Source organism: Camarhynchus parvulus, chromosome 9 (assembly GCF_901933205.1).
Source record: "Camarhynchus parvulus chromosome 9, STF_HiC, whole genome shotgun sequence".
NCBI classification, from domain to species: Eukaryota; Metazoa; Chordata; class Aves; order Passeriformes; family Thraupidae; genus Camarhynchus; species Camarhynchus parvulus.
This window is the reverse complement of record NC_044579.1, coordinates 13,304,225-13,321,985: the sequence shown is the minus strand read 5'-3', so window position 1 is coordinate 13,321,985 and position 17,761 is coordinate 13,304,225. Positions and strand designations below refer to the sequence as shown.

Below are 17,761 nucleotides of genomic sequence, written 5' to 3'. Positions count from 1 at the left end.
CAGCCCCAAAGTCTTGAGTGTCTTCAGGGCCAAAACATATGACTGGGTCATTTAAATTAGCAAGTTACCTTTTGTTTATACTTCTATTTTTATGAATAGCTTTAATTATAGCCTTCAGCACAAGCCTCAGTTAGCCTGGGAGTTTCCATGCAGCATTTGCTGCCCACAGCTCTCTCCTGGGGTTGTTGCCAGCTCAGTGAAGCACCACGGTGCCAGCCCTGCCTCCCAGCCCCACAGGCAGTGCCATGGCAGCGCTGCAGCGGCTGCACATTTACCTTTGAACTGCACCTTTGTCCATGCGGTGATGTGCAGTTGCATGGGAATTTTCCTGAGGCTGAACATCTCCATGGCACTCCCTCTGCAGCACGTGAACCAAGGAACTGGAGGCTCCTGATCAGTGGTACCTGCACTGCACTAGCCCCCTGCAACTTTTTCTTTTTTTTTTTTTGGCATGCATATGCCCTTGGGACTAAGGGTGGTTGTGCATCAGGGCCAGTGGGAGCTGTGAGGTCCTGGCACACAGCTCTGTGCTTGTGCTCAGCCTCCCACCAGTGTCTGCCTGCTCCTTGGAAAAGGCAAGCAACAAAGGAGAAATATTGACTGCCTCAGATGCTACCAGCTGCCCTGGTTCAATAACTAGGCCAGCTAAAGGTTAAACCAGCTGAGGCATAAGCAGCAAGTTTAAATTTAACAAAATAAATAATAAGAGAGAGAGAGAGAAAAACAAAACCAAAACCGGGGGGGCTGGCAGTCCACACCACAGCCATTCACACTGAACCATCTCATGTCTAGGGGGCTAAATGCAACTTAGACATAAATCAGTGACTTCAAACCAGCAATGAAATCAGCCTGTTTCCTTGATGCACCCTGCTGTGATATATTAATAACTTTTTGCTTTCTGTAGTAAATTCTGTCAGAAATCATACTCCAATTCCAAATTATATCATTTACCAAGCCTAATGCAACTTTAAGGACATTACACAGTATTTTGTCTAAGTATTTTAAATCAATCATGGTTTAACATGCATATTTTTTAATTTTCCTAGTGGTGTGTAATTGCATTTGAAGCTTAGGATTTTGCTGCTTTGGTGAGAAAGACACATCTAGCTTTCCACACTCATGTAGGGAATACATACTTTGGAGATAGTGTAATGTGAAATTCCTCCACTGAGAAAATCAGAATGACATCTAACAAAACTGCCTGTAGATCTCAGAGCCAGGTTAAAGCAGTGGAAAGATAATTTCTGTGCTAACACTGCCACCCATCGAAAAATAAGAGGAACAGTCATTGTACGTCCCTGTTTTCCTCTCTTCTTCCTCTTTGGTATGCTGCAGTGTTTTTATGGATATTTTCTCCTCATTGCTGTCTTTAATAATGTAATGTTATCAGGTAAAAATTGTAGGTAAACTAAACCTAAGTGGTAGGTCAGATACAGCTATAAACCAGAAGATAAATTCTCTCCAGAACAAAACCAGTAACGTACAGAAGTCTCCCTGTGAATGGCGACAGGGAGCTACTGAACCCCAGCACAAAAACATGGCATGTATAACCATACACATCATGAAAGTGCATGTAGAGCCCTGACCCAACAGAATTCCACCAGCTGGGCTCTTCCCTCCACCCTGGGAGAGCTGCACTTTGCTAGAGGGAGAATCTCCTTCTGACCTCTTGCTATTTTCTCTGCAGCTCTGATACCTTTTCTATCTCCTGCCTCACTGATGTAAGATCAAACCACATGATTGCTTTTTACTTAACATGGCTCTTTACCTTGTGGTGGAATTGTAGTTTCCCCTTGATGCAACCCACAGTTGTTTCCTTGCCCTGGTTGTGGGAGGTTTCCTTATCTTCAAGTATCTCTGGTTTCACAGCTTCTTCCCTGAATCCTGCTTTCACCATTTCCTCTTGCAAATTATTAACATCCATATCATACATTGGCCATTAGCAGTGAAACACTTGAACCATGCAATTTTACAGCAAATTCCCTCGCACAAAGATTTGATTTTCTTTATTATCTCTTGCATTTCCCAAGAGTTACCCCTGCACCTGCAGGAGAGGGAGTTAATTTAGCTCAGGAAACCAGCAGCTCTCTCCTTCCCTAACTCACCTTTTGCTGTGCAGTCCAGCTCCCACTCTCAGCTTCTGGTCAAAGTTATTCTTGTTAGTGAAGCCAGCACGAGGTACATGAGGGATGTAAAGGCTGTCCTTGGGGCAACAAAAAGACCTAAGGAGACCTTTTTATGAACTTTGCAAATATGAACTAAAATGATTTTAAAAGGCAAACTGTTATACTTTAATACTTTAAAACAATGCTCCTTCTCTTTTCCAATTAGCAAGGTTATTAGCAAAAACCCAATCTGGCTTATGACTAAAGTAGTAAATCACTTTTTTTAAACACTTATAACTTTGTTTTCTGGAAAGTGGAATTAATTATGCTTTTCTATTGAGCAACATCATATAAATTATGGTTTTGTGTACTATATGAACCCCAGGGTTTTATTAAGCAACTGCATTTCCTGTGCAACTAGAGATGAAAAACTTACCAGGATGGCACAGATGGAAAGGTCATTAACAGAGGTAGAAAAATCCATCTGCAAATCTCACTCTGTAAAGGGTTTTATGTAACAGCTCAATCTTACTGAGATGCTATTGGATAACAGGCAGCATGCTGGAAATCTTCTAATGCTTTACACAGCCTGGATTTATGGACAGAGGGTTAAATCATTGTATTGCTTATTGTCTGAAGGATGAAGAGTTGAGAGGTCTGGACTGGTGATTTATTAAATATGGATCTGTTATGATTCTTTCAAAATGAAAAGAAAAAAAAAAGACAGCTCAAAGAACGATTTATTCTTCATTTAACAGAGTTTCAGAAATGAGCAAGTCTCCACAAGTTCTTGAAAAATGTAAAGAAAACCATTTTTCAATTAAATAGCAACAGAAAAAAAATGAGATGCTAAAGGCAATAAGATACTGTTTGGGTAACTAGAGAGTTAGCCCTGGACAGCTTTAGTTAGGACTTCCCATGCAATATTTTTACCTTCATGAAAGAGTGTGAACTGTTTCACAAGACAAAGGTTTATGAGCTGTGTAACCAGTGTCAGTTATCCAGTTCCCCAGCTGATGGGAAGTTCCTCCAAGTCCAATGTTCTCTCTGTTGTTTTACGATCTGAGGTTGCAGAACTTCTTTCCAGTTCTTACCACAATTCTGGCAAATCTAAGATGCTTAGCTGCCACTTCTTACTCCTTAGCTGGATTCACTTATTCTCTCAGGTTATCTAAATACATGGTGAAGGAATAAACTACAGCAATCTGACCACTAAACTTGAGCAGAACAAAATCAAAAAAATCTAAATGGGCAACAGGAAAACTTACACAACTTCACTGTTGGATTTCACTGTATTTGAGAAACCTGTGTGTAAGCACAGATATCCTTGTTTTGATTAGGCTTCATACAATTGTTACTGTTTGCAACTGGAATTCTCCTTAAGATACAATAATTACTACATTGTTTTCCTACACATCTTGATGTGAAGTTGATCATTCTTAATGATTTGCATTCTCCCATTCTTCCCTTACTGCCCTACAGAGATGTACATTAATTTTTCTATGTAATTTTGTATGCAAGGTAATTGGAACAATGCTGCTTCCAGGACTTAGGGTGAATAACTAAGAAAAAAAATATGAATTAAAAATTTTTAATTACTTGGAGGAATGAAAACAATCTCCTGGTTATGTCATATCAGGCCAACCTCCTAACACCTCACTTAAATTTGCATACCCTCCCCAGCTTATTGTCAGCAGATGAATTTATAATACAAGATCCTTTCCACCAAAGGCAAAGGTCTACTTGCAAAATATTATTCCATCCATTCCTCAAACAGCCATGGACCTCACTCTAATGCAAATGTAAATTTAAATCCTATGCAGCACCCGCCATGGAAGCAAATAGGTATTTTCAAATACTCCCAAACAATGTTTATAAAAATATTTGAATAACTGCTGAAGTGCAGGGATCAAATATGCTTGAGCCTGGGACTTCAGAGCTACAGACAGAAATGAAGCTGTGTGCCACCCCTTGCAGGAAAAATAATAATGATGGATTAGCCACGTGAATCCCTAGAGGACAGGTCTGGTTTCTAATGCATGTACCTTCTACTCCCAACTCAAGTAACCAGAAACTTTTAGCAAATTTTAGCAAGATTGGATTTCTGGTACCTCATTAACAGATGGCCAATAAAACACAAAGTATTTTTTTTCATTTATAACAATTAAGTTATAGTATTAAGTTAATTCCCTAAGAATAGTGCTGATGAATCAAAAATGCACCTCCAGCAACTCCATATACAAGGAAATTTAGCAGCAGAAGCTAATTTAACAAGGAATAATATACAATTTAAAGACTTTCAGAACAGTCTGGACTGTTGTCCCAGATTTGCACAATTATTCCAACATCAAAGAGAATTCAGGTACCCAGCAGCAATGGCATTTCTCTTTTCTTTTGCTTTTTGACTGGCCAGAAGCAACCAATAAATTGAAAATACTGAACAGAAGGACTCTTCAGCAGGACTAGAATTCAACTGAAAATACTGGCAAGGACTTCTCCCCAGAGCTGGATGCCCGGAACCATTCTGTGCATGTGCTTGTGTGCAGGGGTAAGAAATTGCAACTCATCCATTGCTTGGACATTTAAATAAAATATTTAAATAATTTAAATAAAGCTAAAAATGCTAAGAAGTTGACCTGCCATTCCAGGTGTCTGCTTTTGAAGTGAAACTGCTCTGTTTATTCAGAACACCTGTTCTGTTTACTCTGTGCCCTCAAAACAACAGACAGACTCACAATCTGTGAAAACCGTGGACTAAATGAGGAGCAAAGAGACTGGAGAAACTGAGAAGGAACTAACAGCTTTTTCCTTGCCTCAGGCCACACTCCTGCACAAGGCAATTATTAAAGGATTATTAAACCAAAGCAGGCACAGAGAGTTTTATTTCCTGTCACCTCTACACTTCTGTTGATGAACATGCAAGGCTTAAGTTTCAGAACAGCCCAAATAAGAAAACTAGGTCATGCTCAGGAGGAGTCATATTTGAGACTATATCCATCACTAGAGGTGGTGGGTGGGCCTTGGCTGGGTGTCAGGTGCCCACCAAGCCAATCCATGCCTCCCCTTCCCAGAGGGACAGGGGACATAAAATATGACACAAAACAACTTGTAGGTTAAGATAAAGCAGTTTACTAAAACAAAAGCAAAAGTTTGTGTGTGCACAAACAAAGAGTAAAAAAAAGAGAAATTTTATTCTGTACTTCCCATTGGAAGGCAATGCCCAGCCACTTCCTGGGAAGCAGGGCTTCAGCATGGAAGTGATTGCTTGGGAGGGCAAACACTGTAAAAACTGAATGCCACACCTTCCTCCTCCTTTTCTTATCTTTGATACCCAAGCTGATGTCATAGAGTGTGGAATGTCCCTTTGGCCAATTTGTGCCAGCTGGCCTGGCTGTGTCCCCGGCCAGGATCTTGCCCACTCCCAGCCTACTCAAGGCAGGTGATGACAGTTTATGAAAAATCCCTTTGCCAGGATCTTTTCTCCTGAGAAGCTGGGGAGCTTCAGCTTCTCCATGTTTTGCTACTTCAGAATGTCATTTGGAGAATTGTTTACCCAGCATGTGAAATTGTTTTTACTTGATGACCAATCAAAGGTCCAGCTTGCTGGGATTCTGGTCAGCCACAGGTTTTTATTATTCATTCCTTTCTAGCTTTCCGATTTTTCCTTTCTTCTCTTTCTTTAGTATAGTTTTAATATATAATTTTCTTTTAATATATATCATAAAATAATAAATCAGCCTTCTGAAACATAGAGTCAAGATTCTCATCTCTTCCCTCGTCCTGGGCACCCTCAAACACCACCACAAGGTGGAATGGTGGAGAGACAGAGCTGCTGCTGGGCCAGCACTGCTCAGCTGCACCAAAACACTGCTGGGCTCTCAGCAGGGCAAAGCACAGCTCTGTGAGGGCTGCTGGGGAAATGAGCTCCAGCTCACACAGACCCAGGACACCAGAGTAATTACATTTTACACTCATTCCAGATAGTTCTGTTCAAATGCATTCCTTTGCTCTGAATGTATATATTTGATAGATGGAAACAACAGAATGTGAATACCAAGGCAAAACTACCAAAGAAGAATACCCAGGAAAATATCAGTGTCTCCTTATTAGGCTTAGGTTATTATTAATATTGAATATAGAAGTAGTCCTCTCTTTTAGGAATCAAAGTATTATTCTAGTAGTTATAAATAACTACTATAATTAGTTACTTTAAAATTACAGAATTCTTGGGGAAAAAAAGGCTGCTACATATTTCTCTAAATTATATTATTGATCTGTGCAGATAAAGGGCCCTTATTTGAATACTACAAATTATTTCACCATATTAAAATTATAATAGACAAGACCATAAAGCTTTTAGCTTACAGAAATGTAACTATAACATGTACATTTCTCATATTCTTACTGGAGGTCTGCAATTCATTGGATAGTTGGGAGATCCATGTTCTTCTTCCTTCCATAGAGAACATCTAGATTTCATTACCAAACTCCTGCTTGCTGATGCTTAATTACCACTATGCTCAAAAAACATGAAGTCCTAAGGGGACAAAAAAAGGGCAAACAAAACAAATAATTACAATTCTTAAATGTGGTTCTTAGTTTCAAGATCCCCTGGCTGCATTGGACCTGATGTACACCTTCCTCTAAGAAACTTGAAAGGGTGAGAAGAAGGGGGAAGCACATTTGCCATGCCCTCACCAGCTGAGTCTCTCAGAATGGGACATCCACAGAGACAGTGAAAGACCAACATGGGAACTTTTAATTTATCACTAGACACAGCTATGCTTCCTTTACTCGGGATTTCTGCCCTGACTTCGTTCAACTTGGCTTATTCCCTCTCATTTTCCCTCAGAATGGAGTCCATCACAATAATGGCTGTCTTTAGTTTACTGGTGGGGGCCCCATTTCTGTGCCTGAAAGCTCAGGTTGCTCCCACTCACTAATGCTGCACTTGGTAACACAGGAACACACACAGCTGAACAAAACCCTGCTCATGCTCAGGGCTGTCAGAGGCTGGAGAGACCTTTCCAAACTCAGGGTGCTTCACATGCCCCTTTCCCAGCCAGCACAGCAGCAGTGCATGTTCTGAATGGTACCTTGATGCAGAACTGTACTGTACACTGGAGCGTGTTCCACACTGTTTTCCAAGAGGACAGTGAGCTGCTCTGCACTATTGACTATTGCTGAGAAGTGCTCTGACAAGGTCAATGAGCTTAGCCTCCACAGTAGTCCCTCCATTTGGAAATTACTGCTTTGAGAGCATCAATCCTGCTCAATTCAGTGCTTCACGTGTTTCCAAAGAGAGCTGGGAGACAGTGGCTGCAGCATTCAGCTGTCCACCAGCCCAGTGGGCTGCTCAGACTTTGGATGGGCGTCTTGGCTATTGCAAATCTGCATTTTTCTGGTTTCACCATCCATACATTTGCTTTCCTCTGTTAATGAGTCTGTAAGAAGTCTTCCCTCTTCCTTTTTTCAGTCCCGCCAAATATGAAACTCTTCTTAAATACAATTAGCACTGCATGTAGTCTAGAATAAGCTTATTGTCTAAAATAATTCTGTGCTGCCTTTTGTGGTCAGCTTTACACACAGAAGTTCACAAGCTGTTGCCCACTTGAAGGAGCTCAAAATTAACTCCTTTACCATCACAATTTAAACATGGAGATGAAAAAAGTTAGTTTATGTTGATGTACTAGTGATCAACTTACGATCAGGAAGCAAGCACCAAGCATGACAGCTTTCATTTTCACATCAAGGTCCATTGGGAATGAGATTCCAAAGTTATCTGTATCTGTAAACATTTCCCGCACAATACCAGTCCACTGCTTAGAAATCCTCCCAACAGGACAAGTCTCATCCAGAGACATCACCTAGAGTTTAATATAAAATTTTAAAAAGCATCATCAAACCTGTCATTCATCATATTCCCAAATCCATTTTGGAATAGATCCATTTAAAAGCTTCAGACTGTTATTTTAATTAATACACTTATTGACTGCAAGGGTTTGTACCAAAAGGCAATCAGACTATCAGAAAGTTGGTCAAAAGTATCAGAGGCATGAACTTGATTCTGAATCTGACTGGGAAGTTCAATTCCTTGATGGTGCTGGGATACACACTCTGCTGGAAGTGGCGTCTTTTAGCCAAGACAGTGAATTAGTTTCTCCTGCCATGCATCAGGAACCGCTCAAGTGAAAATTAAACAAATTACATTCTTCTGCTCAAAAGCAGAGCTTAGCCCTCTGGCAACATTACGTTTTCTAAAGTTAGAGCCAGTCTTCTGGGTCATGTGAAAGATTAGTTTCCAAAATAAAATTATATAAATTTGCTATAGTAAGTATTTGCAACATTATTTTAAACATTAAATTGTAGCCTTGTATATCTTTTACTTAATGTCCACAAAAACAATGTTGCATTAACCAATATTATTTTAAAAGGAAATTTGTAACTCTTCACACATTCAACTCTGTTTTTCAAGCCTAAATTATCTTAACTTACTAGTTCTTTCCATGATTATTAGATGATTAAATAAGGGGTTGAAGGAAGTAATTTTAATAAATACCTGATACAGCTTACTATATTTTCCTTAGAGCCTGACATAACAGATTCAAAAAGATTTTGCGGCTAAATATATCAATTAAGTTATTTCTGTGCAGCCACAGAGAATTCTCAGTGATCACTGAGTGGCTTTAACATGTAATTTCTGGAAGTTTTTCTGGTTTATCTAGAGTAATTTAGGTATCCAGAGAAGTCATTTGATTATACCACCATTAGAAGATGATGTAGAAATTACTCAATATATACAATTCAATTGATAGGTAGTAAGTTGAGCAACAACGTAACACCAAACTACTATCTGAAACCAGACTCATGCAGACAATTCTTACATTGCATACCTCAAAATGGACATCCTCACAACACCGGCACACAACACATGGGCCATTAATTTTCAGAATATCCTTTCTTTTCTCATCTTGAATGGTAAACTTTGGCAGGCAGACATGCCAGTTCTGGACAACATAACCAACTGTTGTTCCTGGAGGCGCCTGGACTTCCAGCTTCACAGGGAAGAGAAAACCTCTAAGTGAGTGATCATGCTTTCACATGCTAGTGAGACAAAACCCACACCAGCACACAAATGAAAAACCACCTATTTTTCCACAACAATCTGGCCTTACAAAGCATTTTGCTGTGAGTGTTTTCAGAAGACCACTCAGATTGCAGACCTCTTATTCAGCTTTTGCCTTCAAGAAAAGAGTAAGAGACTCCTCAGGCTCTGGAGCACACAAACTATGCATCTACAATATAAAGACCAAAGTCCAGTGAAAGAAAGGCAGTGAATATCCCAAAAGCATTCAGTGAAGGCATTATAGGGTGCAGCTACTACAAATGCCTCAGCAGGAGCTCTGAGTAGGCTCAGATTTAGAGTTTCAGAAGTCGTATAATTCCAAAATTATGTTAATATTTAAAAAACCTCATGATCTCCTATGTTGAATGCCACCATAGCTTTCAGAGCTGTAAAATGAAAACTCTAGCTGTTATTCTATGAAAGCTGTTGCCTTACTGTTCCATTCCAAGTGCAGATTTCAGCACCAGCCTCAAGTTCCCCAACGTGCTGCTCAGTCAGATTTTTCATTACCCCAATCAGAGCTGCCCAGTGAGCCCAAGGGCTGCAGCTCACTTCCCTCTTCCCAGACCAAGAACCCCGTGCACAAATCCCACAGATCACTCTTCCCACACCTTACTGGCAAAAACCCTGACTCATTTCACCTCACCTCCTGATTCAAGACAAGGCCACCTTAGAGCTGCACAGGAGGTGCCTGTCTGAGGAGGAGGAGGAGGAGGGCAGAGAGAGGCAGAACTCACCTCCTGCAGGCAGCAGGGGCAGCAGCAGGCACTGCAGCGGAGGGGTCTGTGCAGCCTTATCACCTCGCGGCCCAGGTTATCAATAATCCTCATGGTGAAGGGCCTGGAGGGCCCACAGCAGTTCCTGGTCATGCAGTCAGTGTCCTCTGCTGCAAAGTACACCCTCTGCCCCAGGGCGTTCTTCAGCTCGTATTTGTTGTTTTCTTCAAAGCCAGTCACAACTGAAAAATGAGGAAAAACCTGCTAAATTCCTAGGAGTGTATGGTCAGACAATTCCTGCTCTTTGGGAAGGCAAAGCCTCTCTCCAAGTCTGTCAGAGGCAGCTCCTGGAGAAGGGAAATGATGGAAAGGACCCTCAAGCAGTGAAGAGTGATGAAGAAGTTTAAGGGAAGAAGCCACCATGAGCAAGGACATGGAAAAAAACTGAGATTCCTCAGTGTCCCCCCTGGCCACAGGCATCCAAATAAGCACCACCATTACCAATAACACAGCAGGGAAGGTTTTCAGGGGAGAATTAAATGGATAAGAGTTAAAGAGAGTTGTGAATTTGGAAGTGAAGCCAGAAAAGGACACAAATAAGTTCAGAATAAGAAAGCCACAAAAAACCCTCCCAGTCAAGATTTACAGCAGCACACATCAAAAGCAACAAGAGCCAGGACAGAAATTTTAATTAATTTCTATAACAAATGAGAGCACTCTTGTAAGTTTTAGAAAGAACCAGAAAGAAAAATGCAGCAGCAACGTTAGAGGGTATCTGGGATGTATGGTTCATTTTATTTCTTCTATTTGACAGACATTGATAATACAACTTGGATATTCTTAAAGCACTGAATAAGGGGAGCAGAAGGAAAGCCACTCAGTTTGCTAAAACAGCAGGATTGCCTGTAAAAGGGATCAAAGCCACATGCCGGTCCATGGAATTAGGTGGGATATGACAAGACAGAAAACAAAATCTTTAACTAAGGAAGAGAGTAGAAATCATCGTTAACAAGTAACATTGGAAATGTGTGACTTCACCTATAATTAGCTATATATCAACTATAGCATTTATAACCAAGATTATTCAATTGCATTGCTATGTATCTTTTGAGATATGGAACCTGCTGAAAATCTTCTTCCCTCCTATTTTTCCTTCCTCTCCTCCACTTCTTCAGGACTTCTGCAGGAATTGAGACAGGTAATACAAGAAAGACAAAGGTGGTAATCACCTTAAAAGTAGTGTCAAAGACAGCCTAAACTTCACTGTTCTTGGGATTATTAGATTTAAATACTTTGTACTTACTCTCAAGAACTTCAAGTTGCTGATGAATTAATATCTGGTCAATCTGGTCATGGTTGAAAAATTAAACAGAAGAAACAGTTAACAAGTTACAACAAAGAAAAACTGTAGTTTCAAGAGCCGCGGCTGTTTCATTTCAGAATAAAGACGTATGGATCAATACACTGCGCAGAGGCAGATTATCTCCCAGTTAAGCTATGGAATTGCTCACTCCCCTCCTTGGGCTCTCCTCTGGCAGGTTAGCAAAGAGTGCTCCAGGGCACTGGAGCTGCTGGGGGGAGCTGAACCCAAACTGGTTTGGTGACAAGCACACAGGGCTAACACACCTGTGCTCCTTTCAGGACTCAGAGCCTGAGAGAGCTCTCACATCATGTCCCAGAGACTCCACACAGACAAAAGCAGGAAATGGGGGTATTTTGGAGTAGAAGCCCAGCTACTGCTCAGCTCTAAGGAAAATTCAGGGGAAATCAGCCTCTCCTCACCAGTGCTTCTTTTTTTTTCCATTTTCTTTTTTAGTACTTTACAGAACTGGCAACAATACATCAGCATTAATCTTTCCAGTGCTGAGATGAACTGTATTTTACACTACAAAGACATATTCAGTAATGTGGAAAAATTCTTGTTTTGCTATTAGCATTCTCTATGCTATAAAGTCTGACTGGCAGCTCTACTAACGATATTAAGAGGTGTGAAGAAAGCATCAGATAGAAAATTAAGTGCTTCTAATGGGCTAGAGTTTCCAATATAATAGGCATTTATTCTAAGCACCTTTCCAAAAGACATTACATCTCCCAAAGCGTAACTTCAGAAATGGGAAGGATGTGTGACAGCCCTGTGTCTCTCATCCCTTAGCACCCTACTTGGCAGAAAGGTACTCCATGAACAAGTGCTGCATCTCTAACAGGTATTTCTGCATTCAGACTATACCAAAGGCCTCATTTAGCAGCCCACAAGCAGCAGCCCATGCAGCTGCAACACAGCCAGATGCTTTATTTAGCTATTTCATGGATGCAGGCTGCTTCCCAGAGCAGAGTGCCTCATCTCTGGGGAAGGAGGAAGGGTGCAGGTACCTGTGTGAGGTACTCCAGTCCAGGAGGGCAGTTGGGAATAGAAGGAGGGATAGGCATCCAGATTGTCCCATCCATGGTGGGCTGGCTCTGGACAGGTGGGGGGACGAATCCACCTGGGAAGCCCATGGGCTGTGCCTGGAATCCATAGCTCCCTGCACCTGTGACATTTGGCATGGTAAGAGAGATACGGTTATGAAAGTTAAATGTTGGAAAATAATTGCCCTGTCCATCTTCAAAAGAGTAATGTATTCACTCTTTGGAACTATGGAGATCCTTATACCTTATTTATCTATGTTATGAATACAAAAACTCTCATGAAGGGAGTTACACTGCCATGGGAGGTTCTGATGCCTCACACAAAACCAAATCAAATAAATTAAAAAAAAGCATCATTCTTGAATACAGAAGAAATTTCATTCACATAGAGACGGTCAATTCAAAAAACAGAAATAAATAAATGAAGGTTATTTCTAAGTAGAGAAGAAAGAATACTTTAATTTACATTAAAAGCATTGGCATTTATATGCTGTCAGTTGAGCAAATGACAATTTTAAGACAAAGTTTTCCTGGAACCATACCTTCTACTTTTGTGAAAGGAAATGTCCTTTTAGCAAAGTTTATCTACAGTTTTCAAACCAGATGACTTGTAGACTTTCAGCCCACACTGGTTCAGCACCAAATTTCACAATACATTACAACACATTGACCAGGGCACGTGAAAGCTCAGGCTGTGGCCATGGTGCCTCAGGTGATGTAAGGTGGCCAGATCACCCACCCCAGGGAAGAATCCTCCCTTGGGAATTCAAAATCACTTTTATGTCTGAGCACAGGCTTTGCAAACCAACTACCTGCTGCTATTGTGGGCAAGTGTATGCACATACAATTACTCAAAATAACAATGCCCCTGCAACCTCCATGGCACAAGCAGTGAGTGCTTGCTCCCTGCTAAAGCCAACTGTACTTACAGACCTCAGACTGCCTTGTCCCAGGATGCACAAGCTTTAACTTATGAACAGCACAGTAACTTTGGCCAAACATTTTGCTTTTTACCTCTGACTTATGCTCTGAGCCTGACTGTTAGATATTTATTGTGATTTGGTTCTTCAGAAAGAAATCATGGCCAGAATGAGAGAAGCTGTTCAGGAGTGCTGCATTTTGAAGCGGAGCAGAAAACGAGACAGAAGAGGAGAGAGCATGTGAGGGAAAGTGTAAGGTGTAACCACCTGCAAAGTACAGCAATAGAGTAAGAAACAGGAACTGAATACATGCAGAACTGCAAGAGAAAAACAATTCTTCACTTCTGTATTTCTAGAGGAAAATAAAGTGAAAAACTGAAGTAACATGGTAATTAAAAAGTCTGATTACCAGTAAGAACCTGCTGCACATGAACTGCAATGAGTAACATCCAGCAAACCTGCCTAGCAAACTCACCACTGTGACCACTGAGGAACACCTGACATCTTTAACTCCTACCACTGCTTAGCACATACTAAAATGTAGAACCACAAAGGAAAGAAATGATCTTTCAGCAAAACAGAAGTTAAAAGAAACTCTATAGAATTAATCGCAGAAAAGTAAATTGGAGGTAATCACCCTTTTCCGACCCCATATTCCCCATGCTTATTTCCCAATGGTCTCACAGATCTGTAACCAAGCCACCCACCTTGGTAAGGCCCAGGGACTGGCTGAGGGGAGCCATAGGGCATTCCAGGTGCTGTGGCAGGTGGAGCTCCTGGAGGAATGAAAATACACTCTGAGTAGGGATCATTTCCTCCTGCCCTGGGTGAAAGATCCCCAGCACTGACTCCTTTTCCAGAGTACACATAGAACAAAATCTAGGCAGCTGTTTTCTGTATACCAAAAATACACATCAAGATTGTATTTATGAGCAATGCATGCATCAACAAAACTGAATGGAGTTCTGGTCCTTAAAGCACAGAAGAAAGACAGGTACTGCACAGGATGCCATGAACATGTCACAGAATCACAGAATTGTTCAGCTGGGAAGGCACCTCCTGAGATCATCCAGTCCAAGCAGGTCAGTTCACTCTTCCTGGAGCAAAGATGCTTTTGTTCATTGATATTTAGAAAGAGGCTTGAATTCAAAGCATTGCCAGGAACTGACAGCCTGCCCTCCAGTACAGAACATGGCAGAGAGCCATTCCCCTCTGTGTAAAACCTTTTCTCCCAACTTCTTCAAGTTCAGATTACAGTAATGCCTCACCAGCAGATGAGGAGTGTTATGGATTTAAAAACATATACCATATTCAGTTTTTAATAATAAATAACTTGAATTTCAACATTACCAAATTATTCATTATTTTTGCTTAACTTCAGAAATCAAGATCTGAAAATGTAGGCTCTACATTTAGTAAAATATTCCATTTTAAAATGTAAATAATTTCAGGTTAAAACATTCATACATATTTCATATAATTAGAAAGTAAGCTAATAGCTAAGCTAATATTGCTTGAATGTGCCATCTTCGATGTTAGCAAAAGCTGACATTTTGTTTATATTTTACTCACCTTGCATTGTTGTAGATCTGCTTGTAGCTCTGCAAAAGAACATTTTTGTCTCATGATTTTTAAATATATACTTTCACATAAGAGCTATTCAGAGTTCTCTATTATTGATAAAAGATAATTGTCTCTCTAAGCTGTATGGGAAAGTGAAATTACAAATACAAGCAAAAAATCCCCTTAAATATCTCAGCTCCCTTCTAGGCTATGTCTCAACTACTACTTAAGTCTGAGTTTTCTATGTCTACCGTCATGCTTTGAGTATCCTGAAATCATCCTCAACTCAGAAAAGCATTGGGATGTGCAAGACTCCATTGTGCAGCCATTCAGAAATATCCTGTAATTCATATGAACAATTTACTGCAGTAATTTAAGGGCAGCTGGCTCAGAGTATTGATGCTGACCACAAAACCTGCTCAGGTAAACCCTGGAGCAGCCATGCTACCACCTACTCAGTTCTTCAAGCTATTCCATTTCTCTAGTGGTAATACTAAATAACACAGATCCAGTATTTGCCTTCACAGGATAACAAAGTGGGGCTACCAAGAGAAATAAAAAAAAAAAAAAAAAAACCAACAAAAACCAACCAAACAACACAATCCACAGAAAAAAAAAAAAAAAAAAAAAACCCCAAAAAACCAAAAAAACCCCCAAAACACTCTAACCCAAACCAAACCAAAATAAAATAAAACTACACACAAAAACCCCCCACTTACTCATACCAGCTTAAACCCTGAGAGTTATCTCTTTCTCTGGGGTAATGAGTGAAGCAAGGCAACAGCAGCAACTGCTATTACAGACAGATCCAAGAGAGTCAGGAGATCCAAGCATGGAACTGTAAAAAAGAATGGTACAGGTACTCATTTTTAATAGGATTGAAAGCTTTAAAATAAAAAAAAGAATCCAGTTGTTCTCTAGAAATAATCCAATTCAAGTTAAACCATGAATATAGTTTGTCTGTTATGATTCTTCTAACTACTTCGTTTCAATGAGGATGGTCGGTCAAAGCTGGGAAGTGAAACTGAAAGCAATTCCTTCCTGTTTTTCATTCCCTGAGTAAAAGCAGCTCTCACGGGGCAATGTCTGATGCTTCTGGAATGTCATGCAGATTCAGTTGCTCTTAAACCATTCCTTTTTAATATACTTTTTCTTCTACTTTACTAACTCTTCTTTACTAACAAAACCACCATCCTGTTGTGCATACTTTAATTGGGTTCTGGTCATAGGGTAGATTGGATTATAGTCACTGTATGAATGTAGGAAAATTGCAAATTATAGAAGAATAAAACTAGCAAAAGATCAGTTTAGGCAGTGAAATGTTCCAGCAACATGAACTTCAATGAAATACTGAGAATTACAACTAAACCCCTTGGTAAAGGGAGAGTAGAGAGAGAATCACATGATTTATTTAAAAAAGAAAGGCTTTGTCCAGAAGCCAGAATCTTTCATTGTCCCTACAACCACACACACCAGCCACTGTACAATTTAGGATTTAGAAAAGGTTGATACGTTCTGTAGTAGGAAGCAATAAAGATTTTACAAAGCTCAGCCCTCATTTCATCCCTAGATCCTTTTTTATGAATGCCTATGTTTCTTTCTGGTCACTTTCTCATTTTCATAACTACATAAACCAGCTGCATGTCCTTTAGCCTGAGGCATGCCACTAGATATGCTGCAAGTAATTCAAACGTGTCATAATTATGTTAACTATAGGCCTTCTGCTCTTTATCAGAAAACCAGAATACTAGCATGACAAGTAGATTCATTTCTTCTCCAGCTCACTAAAATGCTGTAAAGAGCACGTTAATGTAATGTAAGCTCCCAAGCACAAACATGCTTAGTTATACAACAAGCCAAGCCCTTTCCAAGATTTCCAAGAGGTTGTAATATTCAAAAAACAGGAAGATGAATAGCCAGGAGGCATGCAATAGTTTTCCTTTTGAGGCTTTTTTTTTTTATGTTGCATTCTATTAGACTGTTCAGCCCCTGGATTTGAACCCTGACCGCTGGAGAAACAGTATGCTTAAAAAATCATCTCATTGATCTAATCAAATGAGTTGGTTTTAATGTTAAGAAAATATTATTCAGAGAAAGAATTACTCTATTTTTTTGTTCTGATGGAGTAGGATACCCTCTCCCCTTACAGCGGCTTTTCTCCTGGGAGCTGCGAGCGCCAGCCCCGGCAGCACACCGCGGTCCCCGCCCGCGGCTCCGGCTCGCCGGGACCAGCGATGCGCCCCATCCCCGGGCACAGGACCGCGGCTGCCTCGCTCGAGGGGCTCTCCGGGACAGCCCGGGCCGCAGCAGCAGCACCTCCCTGAACGCAGTCCGTGCCAGCCAGACCCTCCTCTACACGGATCAGTTCTAACCCAAGCCGCGCTGCCCAGCCGGACACACGCGGGGCTCCCCCTCAGCGGGCCCTGCCCCAGCCCCGCGGGTCTCTGCCCAGCCCCGTGAGGAAAGCCTCGGGATACCTGACGGGAGCGCCGGCAGGGAACCCCGCTCGCTAAGGAGGCTCCGGTGTGCCCGTGTTCCGCTGTGTCCCGCCGTGTCCGTCCCGCGCCGTTCGGGAGCTCCCAGCGCTGCGGGGCGGGGAGCGAGGGCAGGGCGGGCAGCAGTTTCCTGCCCGGGGCCCAGCCCTGCCCAGAAACGCCGGTATTTCAACAGCTTCGCTATTCGTGACATTTACTTTTTCCATGTCTGTCGGCAACAATGCTGATTCGGTCCTTTTACAATTAATTAATTAATTAATTAATTAACTCAATTTCTGCCTTTTAATCAGCGGACATCAGGTCGCATACACGTGGTAACGCCAAGTTCCATGTCTGCTCTGAAAGAAGAACAAATGTTTCTGGAACAATTTTACCTTGCTTATAAGGCCGGAAGTCAGGAGGAAAAACATATTTATGTGGACTTCACAGT

General features: G+C 41.1%; 1 protein-coding gene across 1 annotated transcript; it reads right to left on the bottom strand.

Moving 5' to 3' along the window:
• Window positions 1-4,445: 4,445 nt before the first annotated feature.
• On the bottom strand, window positions 4,446-17,604 carry LOC115906800 (phospholipid scramblase 1-like). The gene is given in 11 exon segments (XM_030954290.1): window positions 4,446-6,611; window positions 6,613-6,642; window positions 7,811-7,972; window positions 8,999-9,160; window positions 9,969-10,189; window positions 11,251-11,293; window positions 12,318-12,475; window positions 13,981-14,049; window positions 14,846-14,874; window positions 15,562-15,674; window positions 17,314-17,604. Coding segments are annotated over 9 exon segments (879 nt in total). The 5' UTR covers window positions 14,853-14,874; window positions 15,562-15,674; window positions 17,314-17,604; the 3' UTR covers window positions 4,446-6,584.
• Window positions 17,605-17,761: the final 157 nt, after the last annotated feature.